Genomic DNA, 19,622 nt, shown 5'->3' on the forward strand with positions numbered 1-19,622 from the left:
GCTGTCATCCCCCCTCCCGCCATCACCACCCGGGGAGAGACGCTCTGCAGCTGGGGAACGGCTGATTCCTCCCCGGCCAGACATGATCTTGGTGTCACCTTGTGGACGCATCATGTGACCTTTGACATTTAAAGTGACCTTGCAGGAATCCAGGCCGGGTGTGCGCTTACAGCCGCCTCCTGTCATCGGATTTGGGGCCTTTATATAGAAGTCTCTGGATGATATTCCCAGCGTTCTGCGCGTTCTACACGGAGCGTCGCCTTCTGTATTGATTTGTGGAACACGTCAGAGGCCTCCATAGACCCCGCAGTGACCCGCAGTGACCCCGCTGTGCAGCCATACTGCCCGTGACCTGCTGATCCTCCTGCCTGGCTCCTGTCTGACCGCTTCCGGGTCCCCAAAGGGTCTGGAGCCGCTCCATGGATTTTTCCTGATGATATTTCCAGTCTCTGCGGTTGTACGCATCGTCCTGCGCGGGTCCTGTGTACACGATACGGCTCAGAGCTGCCAGGACTCTGCAGGGGATTAGAGATAATCCATAGGTCGGGATTGTATCCGTGGTCCGGGTGTGCGCTATTCTTTGCGGATCAGACGTAAGGACCTGTTTTTACGGATTGACTCGCCCCATGGAATGAATTAGTTCTAGAGAATAACGGATCAGACAGGACGGATTATTTGCAGGGATGAGAATGCGCCATGTTTGTGGTCCTGTAGCCATTGCTGATATCCCCGGTGGACACTCCCTGGAAGGGCTTGTATATGGTGGATTTTGGGGCAGCGAGCGATGTCCAAGTGTCGGGGAGATTTCCTATAGTGAATGTGGGACTATAGACTAGAATCCGATTTTCAGTAGGTGATTGTCGTCCCCCAGAAATGCAGGAGCTCTGATCCTAGGTGACTATAATGGGTTAAATATCTCTTACGTTTTGTGTATACAGGTCCTATGCAATGCTATGTGTTTCCATGGTAACAGACTACAAACCAAGTGTAATAACCTCCACACAGAAGAGTAACCCATGACGGCAGGATGCGCAGGGGAGCTGTGGACACATAGTAGCCATGGAGACATATGGGAGCAGGGGAGCTGTGTACACGGGGCGGGGGCTATGTGGACACATAGTAGCGATGTAGTAAGATGTCACCACAATGTAACAATCTCCGGCTGCACTTCCTCCTGCACAAAATAACAATTCTGAACCATCTTCTCTTCTCCCTCCTGGATCCGTTGCCTCTGCAGATGTCACCCCAGTAGAAGCCACAGGCAGTCATATGTTTCCCTTATAGCGACCCCTACAGGGCAACTGTAGAATTACATGTGCAGAAATCAACAAATGGCCCAGCCCCCCCGGAGCCCCCCACACTGAACCCCACTGCCATTCTGCCCTGGCAGGGGAGGTGCCCGTCTCTGGAGGTCATAGGTCAGTTGTCTTCCCTAGAACCAGTGATCTAATAACAGGTTTATCCTGCGCCCCCCATACCCAGGCCCCCAAATACTTGTGCGCCCGGATCTCGTCTCCGCTCTGGCTCGGCGTCCGGATGGTTCTCTGTAACTTACTGATGTCTCTCGCGTCTCACAGGAAAGTGACTGTGGCCGTATTCTACATGGAGGGGCGTTTAATTCTCCCAGGGGGCACACGAGAAATTGGAACGGTTTTGGAGGACCAAACTAATGTGCTCAGATCTACCCAATGTACAGTGCATTCAGTGTATAACTTCTCCCTACATACATCACAATGACTGAATGACAATATAGAGGACTTAATTGCATCATTAGGTGACGATGGGGACGGGGGCAGTTTTTCGGTGGTCTCAGGCGGCCGGTCAGAGGTTGTTGGGGGGTTGGATGTACAGTGCCCAGGTCTGGTCTAGATGATGGCTCTAACTCTGGTGTCCGTACTGAATTGTGGGGGCTACTGCTATGTGATGGGATGTGGTGGGCTCAGCACATTACAGCAGAGCACAGGTAGGTACCTGCACCACTACATACAGTGTAAACCTGGAGCTGTATCTATATGTAGGCGGCGATGTAATTCTTATCCGCGGATGAAATGTTCCCCTATCCACAGGGTCGGGGGATGTGTCTGATTATTTGGGGGTGCCCCTGGGAGTAAAGGTAACTGAAGGTCCCCTAAGTGCCCTGTATCGTACGGAGCGGGTGTGCAGTTCCAACATGCTCTGCATTCGCTCCCGTCCTGCGTTAATCAGAGCCCTGATTGGTCGCTTTCTTGTCCTAGTTGTGATCAGTCTCTTTCTATGGATACATTGTTACGTTGCACATTGTTGCAGCCTGATAGAGGTGACGGCTCCTGAGTCACGGTGATCTGGTGTCTGGATCTGCTGTGGAGGTTTTGGCTGTGGGACAGATCTGTGACTCGTGTCATGGCCGCTCCCTCATAGGCGACTGTTGAATCACTGTGTAAAAATCTGTGCCCCAGGGGTGGAGGTCCAGCTGTGGAAGAGCTCTGCCGAAAAATGTGTCCAGCTGAGAAGTTCACTGCTCCTGGTTCGCCGGAGAGGTAAGTACTGTACTGTGCTACTCCCGGGTCCTGCGTGCGGTGCAGGGAGGAGAGGAGAAGCTGCAGCGTGCGGTGCAGGGAGGAGAGGAGAAGCTGCAGCGTGCGGTGCAGGGAGGAGAGGAGAAGCTGCAGCGTGCGGTGCAGGGAGGAGAGGAGAAGCTGCAGCGTGCGGTGCAGGGAGGAGAGAAGAAGCTGCAGCGTGCGGTGCAGGGAGGAGAGAAGAAGCTGCAGTGTGCGGTGCAGGGAGGAGAGGAGAAGCTGCAGTGTGCGGTGCAGGGAGGAGAGGAGAAGCTGCAGTGTGCGGTGCAGGGAGGAGAGGAGAGGAGAAGCTGCAGTGTGTGGTGCAGTGAGGAGAAGCTGCAGTGTGCGGTGCAGGGAGGAGAGGAGAGGAGAAGCTGCAGTGTGCGGTGCAGGGAGGAGAGGAGAAGCTGCAGTGTGCGGTGCAGGGAGGAGAGGAGAAGCTGCAGTGTGCGGTGCAGGGAGGAGAGAAGAAGCTGCAGTGTGCGGTGCAGGGAGGAGAGGAGATGCTGCAGTGTGTGGTGCAGGGAGGAGAGGAGAAGCTGCAGCGTGCAGTGCAGGGAGGAGAGCCAGGAAGAAGAGCCGGAGGAGGCTGACAAATTTAACAGTTTCCCCCGAAAATCTGACTTGAAGGATAATCCTAACTATGTAGCTCATCTTCTGGACACACGGGTCGAACCCCCCAACACGAGGACCTGGTTACCTCCTGAATGGAGCCTCGGTGTACAGCGGGGGGGCGCATTTCATTGCCTTCTACGGGTTTTCAGGATGTTGATCTCCTGGACGGGACGTTGGACCCTCTTGTTCTCCTTTTGGTTCTTTCCGCTGTAGGTTGTCGGATGGTTTCATGTGGATGTGATTGGTCTAGGGGATCTGGTGCGACGTTCCCTGGACAGCACACAGTCGTGTCATCCAGTGTCGCCTCATCCCAGTAAGATCTGGTGCCGTGATCTGCGGGATGTGACTGCTGGTCTCACGGGAGGTCAGTACAGGAGCGATCGGACCTGCTATAATCCTCGGTCCAGATCCTCGGCCATGGACAGGACTTGGCGTCTGATGCGGAGATCAGATTATTACTCCGGGACCAAGACGTTACTGACTGTGACGGGATGTGGTCAATCCCATTATCTTCCTATAAATAACGGATCTTACCTGGAGATGTGATCCCTGTATAGCAGCAGAATCGTCTTACTATTCCCCCAACCTGATGGCTCTGGGGATTTTCCATAATTTCAGCATTTTTGTTCTCATGGGCCAAATGAAGCTTAATGTCCTTTCTGTGCATCCCCCACCATTGTACATATCACAGATGTGGGAGATGAGGCCCCCCGTGTGATCAGGGACCATCCAGACTCTTACCACAAGGATAGAAAGACCTATCTATCAATCCCATAATGCATCGGCAAAGCAGGAGCTAAAGCCTGTGCCCTCTCTGCCCGCTAAGGTTATTCTTCTGTCTATACGGTCCTAAATTTCTAAGGGACCCTAAGTATACAGTCAGGGAGGCTGTACAGTAATTGTATACATTGTTACTGTGTATCTTCTATAGTCGGTGTATTAGGTGTTTCTGGCCTGTGGGACATAATCTATGTCTTGGTGACCCCCAATACGACAAGAGATGATTTACAGGGGGTCACCATGAGCTCCCCGACCCGACTGTAAAGAAGGGTAATGGATAGAAAGTGTCTGATTTATACAGGACATGATCATGGACTATCTGCAGTGACCCCTGACCTGGGGGCCGAGGTTCCGGGTCGGGGTTCTGTCCTTGAATTTTTGGCAATTCTAAAACTTCATGTCCTGATCAAAGGTCAGAAAAGTTTGACAAACAAATCTGAACGTGTCCTTCTCTTCCTGTGCCGAGTGCTCAGTCATTTACCCGTCCTGTACTGCGTCTTAGGCAATCGCATATCTAACAATTCCTCAAGATGAATCCTAATACAAAACAAATAAGTGCAATAAGAAATCGGATCAGTTGGATCAGAACCCCCTCAGGCACTTGATATAGTGAAATTATTTATAGGTAGAGCTTTGGGGGGGAATAGAGAACAAGTCTATAGGACACCCCAAGTTTTAAAAGGGTTTTTGCAGCTGCAAATCCATCAAGTGTGAACATGCGCTGACGAATGCAGGGAAGTAGGGATGTCATTCCTAACTTCCTCCACTAGGGGGACACAAGTACCACCGATCTTCACTCGTCTCCGCTCTTATGAAATATTGACTCTCTTTTGATGCAGATTTGCTTCATTATAACAACTTGTAACTTTTGGCTGAAATGAGACTTAGAAGTTTTGATATTTAGCAAATTTCTATTTCTGAAATCTGGAAGCCACTGGAAAACTGGATTATGATCAATTTCAGAATTGGTTGTTTTTTGCACATGATTTCGCGATTGCCGGGTAAGTGGGTTTCCTCCCGTACATTAATGTCCCGCCCCCGGTCTGGTTGTGTCCCGGTTTCGGGCTCTCGCCCCCTTTTCCGGCGCTTGTCACTAATCGGCAGATTCTTCTTCCCGTGACCTCAATCAAATTAGAAAGGATTAAGTTACACGACTGCGTCCACCTATCCCTGTCCTAGAGTCTGTGCAAAGGTCAGAGGGGAAGGAGAACAGGTGTTGGGGTTGGGTCCGGTTACAGCGGAGCCGCGGAAGTTCTCTCCGACAAATTCCAGGTATTTAACCCAATTAGCATGAAAATAAATATATGGAGGATCACAGTGCAGGAGAGCTGGACTTGTGCCCCTCCGGAAACATTGTGACCGTTAAGCTCCCAGTGCCCGTCACAGTGCCGGAAGGGGTATAATGTGAGTGACAGAAGATGGATGTAGTGGCCAAGGCAGGACACCTACAGGAGAGGCGCTAGAGAGCAGAGCAACAGCGGGAGACCTGCAGGAGAGGCGCTAAAGAGCAGGGCAGCCCCGGACAAGTGCAGGAGAGGCGCTAGAGAGCAGGGCATCCCCGGACAAGTGCAGGAGAGGCGCTAGAGAGCAGGGCATCCCCGGACAAGTGCAGGAGAGGCGCTAGAGAGCAGGGCATCCCCGGACAAGTGCAGGAGAGGCGCTAAAGAGCAGGGCAGCCCCAGACAAGTGCAGGAGAGGCGCTAAAGAGCAGGGCAGCCCCAGACAAGTGCAGGAGAGGCGCTAGAGAGCAGGGCATCCCCGGACAAGTGCAGGAGAGGCGCTAGAGAGCAGGGCATCCCCGGACAAGTGCAGGAGAGGCGCTAAAGAGCAGGGCAGCCCCAGACAAGTGCAGGAGAGGCGCTAGAGAGCAGGGCATCCCCGGACAAGTGCAGGAGAGGCGCTAGAGAGCAGGGCATCCCTGGACAAGTGCAGGAGAGGCGCTAGAGAGCAGGGCATCCCCGGACAAGTGCAGGAGAGGCGCTAGAGAGCAGGGCATCCCCGGACAAGTGCAGGAGAGGCGATAGAGAGCAGGGCATCCGCGGACAAGTGCAGGAGAGGCGCTAGAGAGCAGGGCATCCGCGGACAAGTGCAGGAGAGGCGCTAGAGAGCAGGGCATCCCCGGACAAGTGCAGGAGAGGCGATAGAGAGCAGGGCATCCGCGGACAAGTGCAGGAGAGGCGCTAGAGAGCAGGGCATCCCCGGACAAGTGCAGGAGAGGCGCTAGAGAGCAGGGCATCCGCGGACAAGTGCAGGAGAGGCGCTAGAGAGCAGGGCATCCGCGGACAAGTGCAGGAGAGGCGCTAGAGAGCAGGGCATCCCCGGACAAGTGCAGGAGAGGCGCTAGAGAGCAGGGCATCCCCGGACAAGTGCAGGAGAGGCGCTAGAGAGCAGGGCATCCCCGGACAAGTGCAGGAGAGGCGCTAGAGAGCAGGGCAGCCCCGGACAAGTGCAGGAGAGGCGCTAGGCTAGAGAGCAGGGCAGCACCGGGAGGCCTGCAGGAGAGGCGCTAGAGAGCCTTTGATAACAAATGCATTTGAGGGGCAGTAGAGAGCAGGGCAGCGCCAGGTACTTTCGTTCTCTTGCAGAAAGACAACAAATCTTTATCCAGAGATTACTGGGGATGTCGGCACTCGGGGGTTTTCCTTCCTGATTCCGGCTTGAAGTGGTTCTGCCGATCAGTGAAGAGTTAATCCAGGACTCCAGATCTGTGCCGGTGCGGACGCGGCTCTTGTGCATTTGTCGCTCTCCTACAATCTACGTCTCGTCTTGGTTGGTGCCGCACCAGGGCTACCGGGGGGATCCTGGACTTGTCACTGTGTGTCCTCCGGCAGCCATGGAGGGGACCCCTTGCCCTGCAGCCCCGGGACCCTGGTGTGGAGGTGCAGTGTGGCTCTGTGTGTACCTTGTCTCCCTCCTGTGACAGTGACGGTTGGGGACATGTGTCCGGAGCGTTCTTCAGTTACACTTAGAAACCGCATCGTCCTCGCATCCTGGGAGCTATTTTTGGCGTCTCCTCGCTGAATGTCTCGCTGCTGGATTTGACATTGCTGCTCCTGAAATCTGTTTCCTGCATTTTGCTCGTTTCCTTGAATTTTTTGGCCGCTCGGATTTCCCCCCCGCGGCCTCTATGTGCTGACGCAATGGATGACGGTCCGATCCCGTTACTGACGTTACCCACCGCGCCGTACAATGACCAGAGACCCGGAACCAGTGGACTACGCAAGAAGACCCACTACTTCCAGAGCCGGACAAACTACCTCCAGAACTTCATCCAAAGCATCTTTTTCTCCATTGACCTCCGGGATCGGCAGGGGTCAACCGTGGTGGTGGGCGGAGACGGAAGATACTATAACAAATTCGCTATTGAAACTATCGTACAGATGGCGGCGGCTAATGGGGTGCGTATAACTAACCCTGCTGGGATCTCTAGTCCTGGTGTCTAGTGTTTGATTTGTTTTTTGTTTTGTTTTTTGTTACTTTTAACGTTTTTTAATTTATTTTTTTTTTAATGAATTTAGAACAAGTTAAATACACAACCACATTATATGTTCTTTTTAATGATGTATTTTCACTGGTGTATATTTTATATTCTCCCCCCTTTACCCATATTATAGCGGAAGCTTTTTACATTCCAGGAATGAGTGAGATTTTACATCTGACAATGACCGGGATGTGATCCCTCTTATCATCTTTGTAGCCGGGATGGGAATTTTTTGCTGTAGATTTATGTTGTGGGAGGTTTTTTAATTTTCAATAAAGTTTGTGATAGAATTTTTTTTTTTTTTTTTGCATATAATTTTGTCATTTTTTATACAAATAATCCAGGTTTTTTTTTTTTACTTTTTTTTTATATAAACATAATAAATTTTATGCATTAATACTTAGATTACTGTAAACCTAAAATATGAAACCAATGTTTTGTACGACCCAACTGCCTAAATGTTCCTATCTAATCAGAATTAAAGGGGTTGTTGCGATTGAACTATTTTGGCCCATCATAAAGAAAGGCTTACAAAAAACCCCCCATAAACCTGTACTTGCCTCTCTCCTCTCCGCTGGTTCAATGCTGTACCCCATGCTGTGATTTTATAAGAGTTCCTCCATTAATTGTATGGGAACATAGCTCCGCCCACAGAACCCTAAGCAGCAAAGTATCCACCTCCCAGACACCCAATGGCTGCACCCTCCCCAATCACAAGACACCCTATGGCTGCACATTTCCCACCCAACAGACCTCCAATAGCTGCAAAGTATCCACCCACCAGGCGCCCTCCCCAAGCACTGGACCCCCTATGGCTGCGCCCTCCCCAAGCACTGGACCCCCTATGGCTGCGCCCTCCCCAAGCACTGGACCCCCTATGGCTGTGCCCTCTCCAATCACCGGACCCCCTATGGCTGCGCCCTCCCCAAGCACTGGACCCCCTATGGCTGCGCCCTCCCCAAGCACCGGGCACCCTATGGCTGCGCCCTCCCCAAGCACTGGACCCCCTATGGCTGTGCCCTCTCCAATCACCGGACACCCTTTGGCTGCACCTTTCCGGGGCACCCTTTGGCTGCGCCCTCCCCAAGCATCGGGCAATCAATAGCTGCAAATACCATCCCGGATGAGGGGCTTGTATAGTGGTAATGGGACACGTAGGGGGTGTCCAGGCTGCGGTAATAGCGCCGCTCCTGCCTACAGGTTGCGTTGGGTATTACAGCTCAGGTGTAATATAAATGTATCTGATTGGTTTCTATATAACATCCGCTGCTTCCCAGTCACTAATTGTCCGGTTTATTGATGATCCAGGATCCCGGATATTTGGAATGTATTTGGGAAGCAATGGGTTAATAGTATAATTTCTCATCTTTCAGATCGGTCGTCTGGTGATCGGGCAGAACGGGATCCTGTCCACCCCCGCCGTGTCCTGCATCATCCGCAAAATCAAAGCTATTGGGGGAATCATATTGACGGCCAGTCACAACCCTGGGGGTCCCAACGGAGATTTCGGCATCAAGTTCAACACTTCCAATGGAGGTGAGAGGGAAAAATGAGCGATCAGAGGTGGGACAATTCTCTGAGCTGCACTGATACAGTGTAACAAACTGTCAGGAAAGCAGAGGGCTGTCTATACAGGATACAACTGTAACAAACTCTCAGCTGCACAAAAGTATCATCAGTCGGGTGTATTGCAGGGGGATTTTCTGGGACATTGATATTGATCTGTGATCCGACTAGTGGGGGGGGGTCTGACACCTGGCACCGCGCCAATCTAATATGAAGAGACTGCAAGAACAGCGCCATGCATTGTATAGTGGCTGTGCTTGGTATTGCGGCTCCACCAGTCCCTGACATTATCAGTCAGTGGTTCTCATGTATAAGCGGCGCTGGTGGGTCAGATAAGGTTTTGGCAGGAGCCGGCGCTGATGGGTCTCGTGTTTCCTCTAGGACCTGCACCCGAAGCCATCACTGACAAGATCTTCCAGCTCAGTAAGACCATCGAGGAATATGCCATCTGCCCCGACCTCAAAGTCGACTTATCCACCATCGGGAAGCAGCAGTTTGATCTGGAGAATAAGTTTAAGCCGTTTACAGGTGAGACGGTGACATCCGGGTGCGCGGGGTCATTGGGGTGAGGGGTCCCCAAATATATAACAAGCGGCAGCTCTGTGGACGTATCCGTTCCTGTGGACATGATGGTCCATCCGCTTCTGAACCCCTGCCACCTGTCCCCTGCTGGTGCCAGCATCTCACTACTATGGCCCAGATCCCTGCCCTTTAACCCCTTAGATGTCACGATCACTAGTGATTGTGGCATGACAGGAGTTTGCCTGAGAGAGAGGTTTCCAATATAATAATATTCCCAGAAATAAAACTACAACTCCTCCTGCAAAAAACAAACCCTCTTTAAGCTTTCTCAATGCTTCTGGAATGTTTTTGGACTTCCCCCGATCTCTGACCCGCGTCTTATGTCTTGCAGTGGAGATTGTGGACTCGGTGGAGTCTTACGGGAACATGCTGCGGAACATCTTTGACTTTAGTGCCTTAAAGGAACTTCTCTCCGGACAGAACCGGCTCCACATCCGCATAGACGCCATGCACGGAGGTAACGGGACAATACAATATAATCCTTACACTCCTGGTTCCCGATGTGTGGTACATGATCCGATAATTACTCCATCAATTCTTATTCCGTTTTTTTCTCTATTAACCAGTTGTTGGACCGTACGTGAAGAAAATCCTCTGCGAGGAGCTCGGTGCTCCGGCCAATTCTGCTGTAAACTGCGTCCCACTGGAAGATTTTGGGGGTCACCATCCGGATCCAAACTTGACCTACGCCTCAGAACTGGTGGATACGATGAAGTGCGGCGAGCACGACTTTGGCGCAGCCTTCGATGGAGATGGGGTAGCCGCAGGACGGGGGAAGCTTCTGTCTCTGATTTTTAGGATGATTCTGCAAGTGACAAATAAAACCCCACCCCCATATTTCTCTTCTCGTTTTTTAGGACCGGAACATGATTCTGGGCAGAAACGGATTCTTTGTTAACCCTTCGGATTCCGTGGCGGTTATTGCTGCTAATATTTTCAGTATTCCCTACTTCCAGCAGACGGGCGTCCGAGGATTGGCGAGGAGCATGCCCACCAGCGGAGCTCTGGACCGGTAAGATATGAGGAGATTAAAAATTGGGGAAAACTTTTAAAATGGAGATTTCTGGGCAGATTCTTTTTTTCTTGCCTGGAAAATCCCTTTAAATTTATTTTGTTTATGACTTTTTAACATCGCAACAAAAAGAAATACCCAATCCCCCAATTTCCTGGGTCTCGCGATCCTGCCCCGATTCCCCAATGGTCCCTACTTCCTGTTCCCTCTTTCAGCCAATCACAGAGTGGAGCAGTGGCCCGCCTCATGCTCTGATTGGATGAGTGACATTTCCTGTCTGTCGGGTGGAAACAGGAAGTAGAGACTGTTTGGTGCCCGTATGGGATTGGTCGGGATCAGTGAGGTGATCTTTTAACCCTTTCTGTCTCCTTTAGGGAAAATTTAACAATTGGACAACTCTGGGAGCTTCCTGTTGTGGAGGGAATAGATCGTCTGCGAGGAATTTTAGTAACTATTCAAACTTGAAAACAGATTTTCAATACATTGAATTGATAAAGACCTAAAGTCTGAGGCTGCACGACTGAAAGATTCTGCAGGCATGTCCTGTCAGGTCCGGTTCCAGGGTCCTGGCCACGTCCGGTTCCGTCAGACAATCCTCATATGGATCTAAATTGTTATAAATATTAAAGTGGTTGTCCGAGAGTTATGAAAAAAACAAAAGGTGGCTGGGAGGGGGCTGCTTAAAAAAAAAAGATATACTTACCTTCCGACACCCTCCTCGTGTCCCGTTCTGCTGTCGCTCCGGTCCGCGCACCGTGTAAACAAACATGGCTGCCGGAGCAGTGCTGGATTCAGCTTCCGGCTGGACCCAACAACCGTCCAGGCCGGATACACAGTGCTGTGAATAGGGACGGTCCGGCGTGGCCAGTCGGAAGCTGAGTCCAGCACTGCTCCGGCGGCCATGTTTGTTTACATGGCGCGCTGACCGGAGCGACAGCAGAACAGGACACGAGGAGGTAAGTACATCTTTATTTTTTTAAGCAGCCCCCACCCTGCCACCTTTTGTGTTTTTCATAACTCTCAGACAACCCCTTCAATATCTACAACTTACCTGCCCACAGAGGTTGCACTCCCCTGGTTCCCTCCGTACTGCCGCCTCAGGCTTCGGGCCTGTAACTTCAGGTCATAATTTCTCCACGTAGAAAAAAGATTTTAAGAATCCGTTTTCACACTTTTACTACAGTGTAGAGAATCTTTTAGATTTGTCTTCTAGTTTTGGGGTGTGAGGCCCCTTACTTGTGCCCGGTGAATGCCCTGATGCCCTGAAATACAATCCGGCCCCTGCGATGGTTCCTCCTGTTAGTGACCACAATCTCCGATCCGTCAAAAAACAAATCCTGTCAGACGGTGACATTACACGAATAATAAAATCCAGATTAAAAACTATGCGGCGACCAAACACTCGCGTCCTTGTATTTCGCCTCCGTCCCCGTGTCGCCATGACGACGGCGAAAATAAAAAGTTGTGAGAAGGCCGAGGCCTGGATCTGCAAGTCCATAAAACTTTAAAAACTGAACGTGTTTATTACATGTCGTGTCGGCGCATGAAAACTTATCAAAATATATGAAGTAAAAACACTTCGCAACGTGGAAGGAAAAAGGAACCTCGGAGCTTAATTAGAGCGACATGAGCCGCGAATCTGTAATCTTCTGTTTTCGTTCACCTCGTCTCTTTTTTTCTTTAGAGTCGCAAAAGCTACAAAGATCACATTATACGAGACTCCGACCGGCTGGAAATTCTTTGGAAATTTAATGGATGCAAATAAACTCTCGCTGTGCGGAGAGGAAAGCTTCGGAACCGGTAAGAGGAGAGCCGGAGCAGAACCCAAAGAGGATGTAGGGAACCGATAGTGAGTGCAGCTCTGGGGTATAATACAGGATGTAACTCAGGATCAGTACAGGATAAGTAATGTCATGTATGTACACAGTGACTGCACCAGCAGCAGAATAGTGAGTGCAGCTGTGGGGTATAATACAGGATGTAACTCAGGATCAGTACAGGATAAGTAATGTCATGTATGTGCACAGTGACTGCACCAGCAGCAGAATAGTGAGTGCAGCTCTGGGGTATAATACAGGATGTAACTCAGGATCAGTACAGGATAAGTAATGTCATGTATGTACACAGTGACTGCACCAGCAGCAGAATAGTGAGTGCATCTCTGGGGTATAATACAGGATGTAACTCAGGATCAGTACAGGATAAGTAATGTCATGTATGTACACAGTGACTGCACCAGCAGCAGAATAGTGAGTGCAGCTCCGGAGTATAATACAGGATGTAACTCAGGATCAGTACAGGATAAGTAATGTCATGTATGTACACAGTGACTGCACCAGCAGCAGAATAGTGAGTGCAGCTCTGGAGTATAATACAGGATGTAACTCAGGATCAGTACAGGATAAGTAATGTCATGTGTGTACAGTGACTGCACCAGCAGCAGAATAGTGAGTGCAGCTCTGGGGTATAATACAGGATGTAACTCAGGATCCGTACAGGATAAGTAATGTCATGTATGTACACAGTGACTGCACCAGCAGCAGAATAGTGAGTGCAGCTCTGGGGTATAATACAGGATGTAACTCAGGATCAGTACAGGATAAGTAATGTCATGTATGTACACAGTGACTGCACCAGCAGCAGAATAGTGAGTGCAGCTCTGGAGTATAATACAGGATGTAACTCAGGATCAGTACAGGATAAGTAATGTCATGTGTGTACAGTGACTGCACCAGCAGCAGAATAGTGAGTGCAGCTCTGGGGTATAATACAGGATGTAACTCAGGATCCGTACAGGATAAGTAATGTCATGTATGTACACAGTGACTGCACCAGCAGCAGAATAGTGAGTGCAGCTCTGGAGTATAATACAGGATGTAACTCAGGATCAGTACAGGATAAGTAATGTCATGTATGTACACAGTGACTGCACCAGCAGCAGAATAGTGAGTGCAGCTCTGGGGTATAATACAGGATGTAACTCAGGATCAGTACAGGATAAGTAATGTCATGTGTGTACACAGTGACTGCACCAGCAGCAGAATAGTGAGTGCAGCTCCGGAGTATAATACAGGATGTAACTCAGGATCAGTGCAGGATAAGTAATGTCATGTATGTACACAGTGACTGCACCAGCAGCAGAATAGTGAGTGCAGCTCTGGGGTATAATACAGGATGTAACTCAGGATCAGTACAGGATAAGTAATGTCATGTATGTACACAGTGACTGCACCAGCAGCAGAATAGTGAGTGCAGCTCTGGGGTATAATACAGGATGTAACTCAGGATCAGTACAGGATAAGTAATGTCATGTATGTACACAGTGACTGCACCAGCAGCAGAATAGTGAGTGCAGCTCTGGGGTATAATACAGGATGTAACTCAGGATCCGTACAGGATAAGTAATGTACATTGTAGTGTGTGACTATTAGCGGTATGAGCGGGGGCTGGGTGCCGGGGTTGGTGGGGGCTGGGTGCGGGGGGGTGACCACATACTTCCTTTCCATCCTTCGTCTTTGTACATAAACATTTGATTTGGCGAGGTCCTTGAAGGATCTTTTTTTATAAGTTCTATTATTTTACAGATGTACAAATTAAATTCAGCATTTTATTTTATATGGAAATGTATCCAAGCCAGAAATTGCATCTGACAGCGGTCTGTGTAATTTTGGGACACAAAGGAGTAATTAAGTTATTATTGGAAGTTATTTTGAGGTCTATTTTTAGGGAGGCCGCGTCCCCCCCTCGCACTCTATTCAATACAGATGTCTGGGGCGTCATTGCTCTCTGTGACCACCGGGGGGCAGTCATTTTATTAATGAGAGAATTGTTTATAAGCCTCACAGATGGAGCGGAGAGGTCAGCGGAGGCCATTACAACAGCCTCTCCTGAAATCCTCTGTGCTGCTGGTGACTATGTAACCTTCCAGCTGTGAATATTCTTTGCTGTTCTCCTTCCTCCTAGTCACATCACACGCTGCCCCCTCCCCTCTTATATTCCTGGGGGGGGGGGGGCGGTAGTCACGTCCTGAATGTAGGAGTGGTCCCATGTATATATGGACAGGGTGGTCTATACACTATTGAGGGGGCAGATGCCATTGCTCCACCTAGTATGACCAAAGGGTCATTCATTTCTGACTACAAGGTGATTGTTGTTGGTTCCCACAGGATCGGATCACATTAGGGAAAAGGACGGATTGTGGGCGGTTCTCGCCTGGTTATCCATCATGGCCACCCGCAAGCAGAGCGTAGAGGAAATCCTCAAAGATCACTGGCAAAAATTTGGACGCAACTTCTTCACCAGGTAACAAGCAATGTCCTGTATGTACACAGTGACTGCACCAGCAGCAGAATAGTGAGTGCAGCTCTGGGGTATAATACAGGATGTAACTCAGGATCAGTACAGGATAAGTAATGTCATGTATGTACACCGTGACTGCACCAGCAGCAGAATAGTGAGTGCAGCTCTGGAGTATAATACAGGATGTAACTCAGGATCAGTACAGGATAAGTAATGTCATGTATGTACACAGTGACTGCACCAGCAGCAGAATAGTGAGTGCAGCTCTGGGGTATAATACAGGATGTAACTCAGGATCAGTACAGGATAAGTAATGTCATGTATGTACACAGTGACTGCACCAGCAGCAGAATAGTGAGTGCAGCTCTGGAGTATAATACAGGATGTAACTCAGGATCAGTACAGGATAAGTAATGTCATGTATGTACACAGTGACTGCACCAACAGCAGAATAGTGAGTGCAGCTCTGGAGTATAATACAGGATGTAACTCAGGATCAGTACAGGATAAGTAATGTCATGTATGTACACAGTGACTGCACCAGCAGCAGAATAGTGAGTGCAGATCTGGGGTATAATACAGGATGTAACTCAGGATCAGTACAGGATAAGTAATGTCATGTATGTACACAGTGACTGCACCAGCAGCAGAATAGTGAGTGCAGCTCTGGAGTATAATACAGGATGTAACTCAGGATCAGTACAGGATAAGTAATGTCATGTATGTACACAGTGACTGCACCAGCAGCAGAATAGTGAGTGCAGCTCTGGGGTATAATACAGGATGTAACTCAGGATCAGTACAGGATAAGTAATGTCATGTATGTACACAGTGACTGCACCAGCAGCAGAATAGTGAGTGCAGCTCTGGGGTATAATACAGGATGTAACTCAGGATCAGTACAGGATAAGTAATGTCATGTATGTACACAGTGACTGCACCAGCAGCAGAATAGTGAGTGCAGCTCTGGAGTATAATACAGGATGTAACTCAGGATCAGTACAGGATAAGTAATGTCATGTATGTACACAGTGACTGCACCAGCAGCAGAATAGTGAGTGCAGCTCTGGGATATAATACAGGATGTAACTCAGGATCAGTACAGGATAAGTAATGTCATGTATGTACACAGTGACTGCACCAGCAGCAGAATAGTGAGTGCAGCTCTGGGGTATAATACAGGATGTAACTCAGGATCAGTACAGGATAAGTAATGTCATGTATGTACACAGTGAATAGTGAGTGCAGCTCTGGGGTATAATACAGGATGTAACTCAGGATCAGTACAGGATAAGTAATGTCATGTATGTACACAGTGAATAGTGAGTGCAGCTCTGGGGTGATGTGCTTTTCCCTATAGATACGATTATGAGGAGGTGGACTCGGATGGAGCCAATAAGATGATGAAGGACCTGGAGTCGCTGATGTTTGATCGCTCATTCGTGGGGCAGAAGTTCTCGGTGGGGGATAAGGTTTACACGGTGGAGAAGGCTGATAACTTTGAATACAGTGACCCGGTGGATGGGAGTATTTCCAGGAATCAGGTAGGTGTCATTGGACTGTACTGTGTGGGATGCTGGGAGTTGTAGTCTTGGCCATTTATCCTCCTATATAATACTGTATCTCCGTCATGCAGGGGTTAAGGATCATCTTTACCGATGGATCTCGCATCATCTTCAGACTGAGCGGTACCGGCAGCGCCGGAGCAACTGTACGACTGTATATAGACAGCTACGAGAAGGAGGCTCCCAAAATCTACGAGGACCCTCAGGTAGGTAGAGGAGTCTGCAGGGGTAGAGGATGACCCCCGAATGCGCACAGTAACCGGCAATGGAAGGATCTGTCATGTGGATCTACTGGATACTTATGGAGACCGGTGATGAAGCACAGGAGGAGAGCGGCTTCTACGTCCGTTCCCTGTTGAATCCTCGGATTTACTCATAAGAATCCGTAATCTCTGAATAATGGTTATTCCATATTCACATCACTGTGTGAGATTACATCAGGCAGAGGGAGAAGAGACAGTGTAACAGCTCGGAAGCTACAGCACTGAGGTGCTTTGGTAACACCCACAGGAGCCCTTCTGGTTCATTAGCCTCATTTTAAAGGAAATCCATCATCAGAATGCGTCCTGATAAACCAGGGACATTACTGATGGCCATGGCCTTCTTCCTACTAAAATCAACTTTTATAATTATGCTAATGAGCCTGAAGGGCACCAGGGGATGCTACCAGAACCACTCTGTGCTGTAGCTTCAAATGCTGTTACACTCTTCCCTGCTCCCTCAGCACTTACCCCTCCCTCTGCTGTAATCTCAGTGGGAAGGAGAAGTGCTCTTTTACAGTGTAACAGCCTGTGAAGCTAAAGCATGGAAGGTCTCTAGTAACACCCGCCCAGAGCCCTCCACCTGTGGATTCTCACTGATTGTACTGGGAGTGTATTGGCAGACCCCGCGGATTGTCCCTGAGTGTGAAAAGCGACGTAACTTCATCTTTCCCTCCGTGTTCGTCAATGGAGCACAATTAACTCTTTAAAACCTGCAATCCCCTCATCTCCCCGGGCCGACTCATCCCTTTAATGAACCCTTTAATTCCTAATGTCCCAGGATCGCGTCTCTCCCCGCCGCTGCCGAGCTCACATTCCTTCCTGTTCTCTCTGTGGTTCTTGGCTCCGGTTGCGTTTCCTGTCATTTTGGGCAGCGCTGACACATGACGCGTCCAGTATCGTAAAACGTGGGGGGAGTTTAGGAAAATATATGAAGTATTTTCACTTTTTTATATATATCCTTGTAGTTACAAATTGGAAAATCCAGCGACATGTCAAAGCTGGGAATCGGGGCCTGTTATGGGGGGGGCGGGGGTGATAGTTTGACTCGCTGGTGGATGGGGACAAAGGTGACTAAAACTGAAGACAATTTGGCAGAAGTAAAGTTGAAAAAAAGTTGCAACTTTTTGACCATGGATTGACCTGTGTCTCCCTCCGTAATTCTACAGGAAGTCTATTGTAAGGGGTGGGCGATTTTACCTCCTGACCCCACTCCACGTGACTCCCCCTCCTGTGCAATTACCCAGAGTTATATCTCAGGACCTGTAGAGAGATTCAGCCATATTTGTCCCGATTAGAGACGAGTGGAGCGGTTCATTGCCGTTCAGATCCGGGGTGCGGCCTCGTAACCGCAACATATTGCCGGATTGGCAGCCGCACGGTCAAGCCGGCCAATTAACCCCCGATCTAGGTCTTCATGAATCTGGCGCCCCCTGCACACCGCACAGGACACTGCACGTAGTACTGGCTGCGCTTCTTATGATAAATTGTGTTTCAAAAAGTTGCAAAAATCCCAACGGACCTGTAACGGGCGATAGTATCAAACGAAAAGAAATTGTATCAAATTTTTTGCTGCACTTCATACATTTTGCACAGATCTTGTAACTAGTCTCCAGGGCTTCAGACAGGAAGTGATGATGGCAGAGGAGTTGTGATTGGCTGAGCAGTGGGCGTGTCAGCATCACTTCCTGTCTGATGGGGACCACTCCCTGCAGCGCTGGAGCGGGAGGCCGTTACCAGCTGAGTAATATATAATTATATGTCTGCCGTATTATTTAGGACATAGCTTTGTCTTTAAACCTTTTCTTAAAGGGGTAATTATTAATGTTGAGATCCCTTTAAGACACAAGACCATGTACCTGTGGTTGCTGTTGTGTGAGTGACTCTTCTCTCTTCCCCGCAGGACATGTTGGCTCCTCTGGTCACTATTGCGCTGAAGCTTTCCCAGCTCCAGGAGCGGACAGGACGCACGGCGCCTACGGTCATCACATAAAGCCCCGCCCCCATGTCATTGTCTACATGTCCCCATAGTGTCCCTGTCCTGTCCGATCTGCGTCACTCAGACCCCTATGTCCCGGGGATGGAGAGAGTAAAAGTGAATGGAGAAGTGGAAATGTGTCTCGTTATTATCCTCCATGGAGCCGAGTGCTTGATACCTGCAAAGGGATGTGCACACACTGCAGCCGGGGTCATGTATCGGCCCTGGAGGGATGTGTAATCACATCTTTGTGTATGTTAGTAGCAGCAGGACTGTGATAAATTTATTTCTGTTCCAGGATTGCAGCTTCTCCAAGTGCACTGGGGGCGTGCCCTCACACTGCTGTGCTATGTGCTCTTAGTGCTCAGTGCCCCTACTGCTGTGCTGCTTGGCCCCTCTTTAATTGGAAAACTCTATACTAGGCTTCTGAGTGATGTTACAGCAGTGAGAAAAGCTGTGGATCATGTCAGTGCAGAGAGCACAGCAGTGTGAGGACACATCCACAGTGCACTTGGAGAAGCTGCAATCCACAATCCTGCTACTACTAACAACACACACAGCGGTCTGATTACACATCTCTCCAGGGACAATACATAACACTGACTACAGATCACAGCAGTGATCAGTGACACCCCATCCCCCACAGTACACTTGGTAGTTCTACAGGCTGGAATATAAATTCTTACATCACAGTCCTGCTGTTACTAACAAAATATAAAAAGGTCTGATTACACATCACTGCAGGAACAATCCCTAACACCGACTACAGAGAGCACAGCAGTGTGAGGACATGCCTTTAGTGCACTTGGAGAAACTGCAATTCTGGAATATAAATACATATATCACAGTCCTGCTGCTACTACATACACAAAGATATGATTATACATCTTACCATCGACAAAGCTGAACACTGCCTTAAGAGAGTGCAGAGCACAGCAGTGTGAGGA

The 19,622-nt window shown here is 49.4% G+C and overlaps 1 protein-coding gene across 3 annotated transcripts in view; it reads left to right on the top strand.

The window, feature by feature from the left end:
- Positions 1-18,811, top strand: part of LOC140104495 (phosphoglucomutase-1) — a 66,250-nt gene extending 47,439 nt beyond the window's left edge. For 2 of the 3 annotated variants that reach the window (XM_072128068.1, XM_072128067.1), the window contains 10 exons: positions 8,787-8,949; positions 9,361-9,507; positions 9,893-10,018; positions 10,128-10,318; positions 10,419-10,573; positions 12,258-12,373; positions 14,740-14,875; positions 16,233-16,416; positions 16,509-16,643; positions 18,601-18,811. In XM_072128068.1, coding sequence (XP_071984169.1) covers positions 8,787-8,949; positions 9,361-9,507; positions 9,893-10,018; positions 10,128-10,318; positions 10,419-10,573; positions 12,258-12,373; positions 14,740-14,875; positions 16,233-16,416; positions 16,509-16,643; positions 18,601-18,690 — 1,443 coding nt within the window. In that variant the 3' untranslated portion in view covers positions 18,691-18,811. Of the gene's footprint in view, positions 1-7,056; positions 7,331-8,786; positions 8,950-9,360; positions 9,508-9,892; positions 10,019-10,127; positions 10,319-10,418; positions 10,574-12,257; positions 12,374-14,739; positions 14,876-16,232; positions 16,417-16,508; positions 16,644-18,600 lie in introns of those variants that run through there. The other variant, XM_072128066.1, reaches the window with a different exon arrangement.
- The last annotated feature ends 811 nt before the right edge of the window (positions 18,812-19,622 follow it).

The sequence above is a fragment of the Engystomops pustulosus genome, chromosome 10, assembly GCF_040894005.1.
Source record: "Engystomops pustulosus chromosome 10, aEngPut4.maternal, whole genome shotgun sequence".
Lineage (NCBI taxonomy): Eukaryota > Metazoa > Chordata > Amphibia > Anura > Leptodactylidae > Engystomops > Engystomops pustulosus.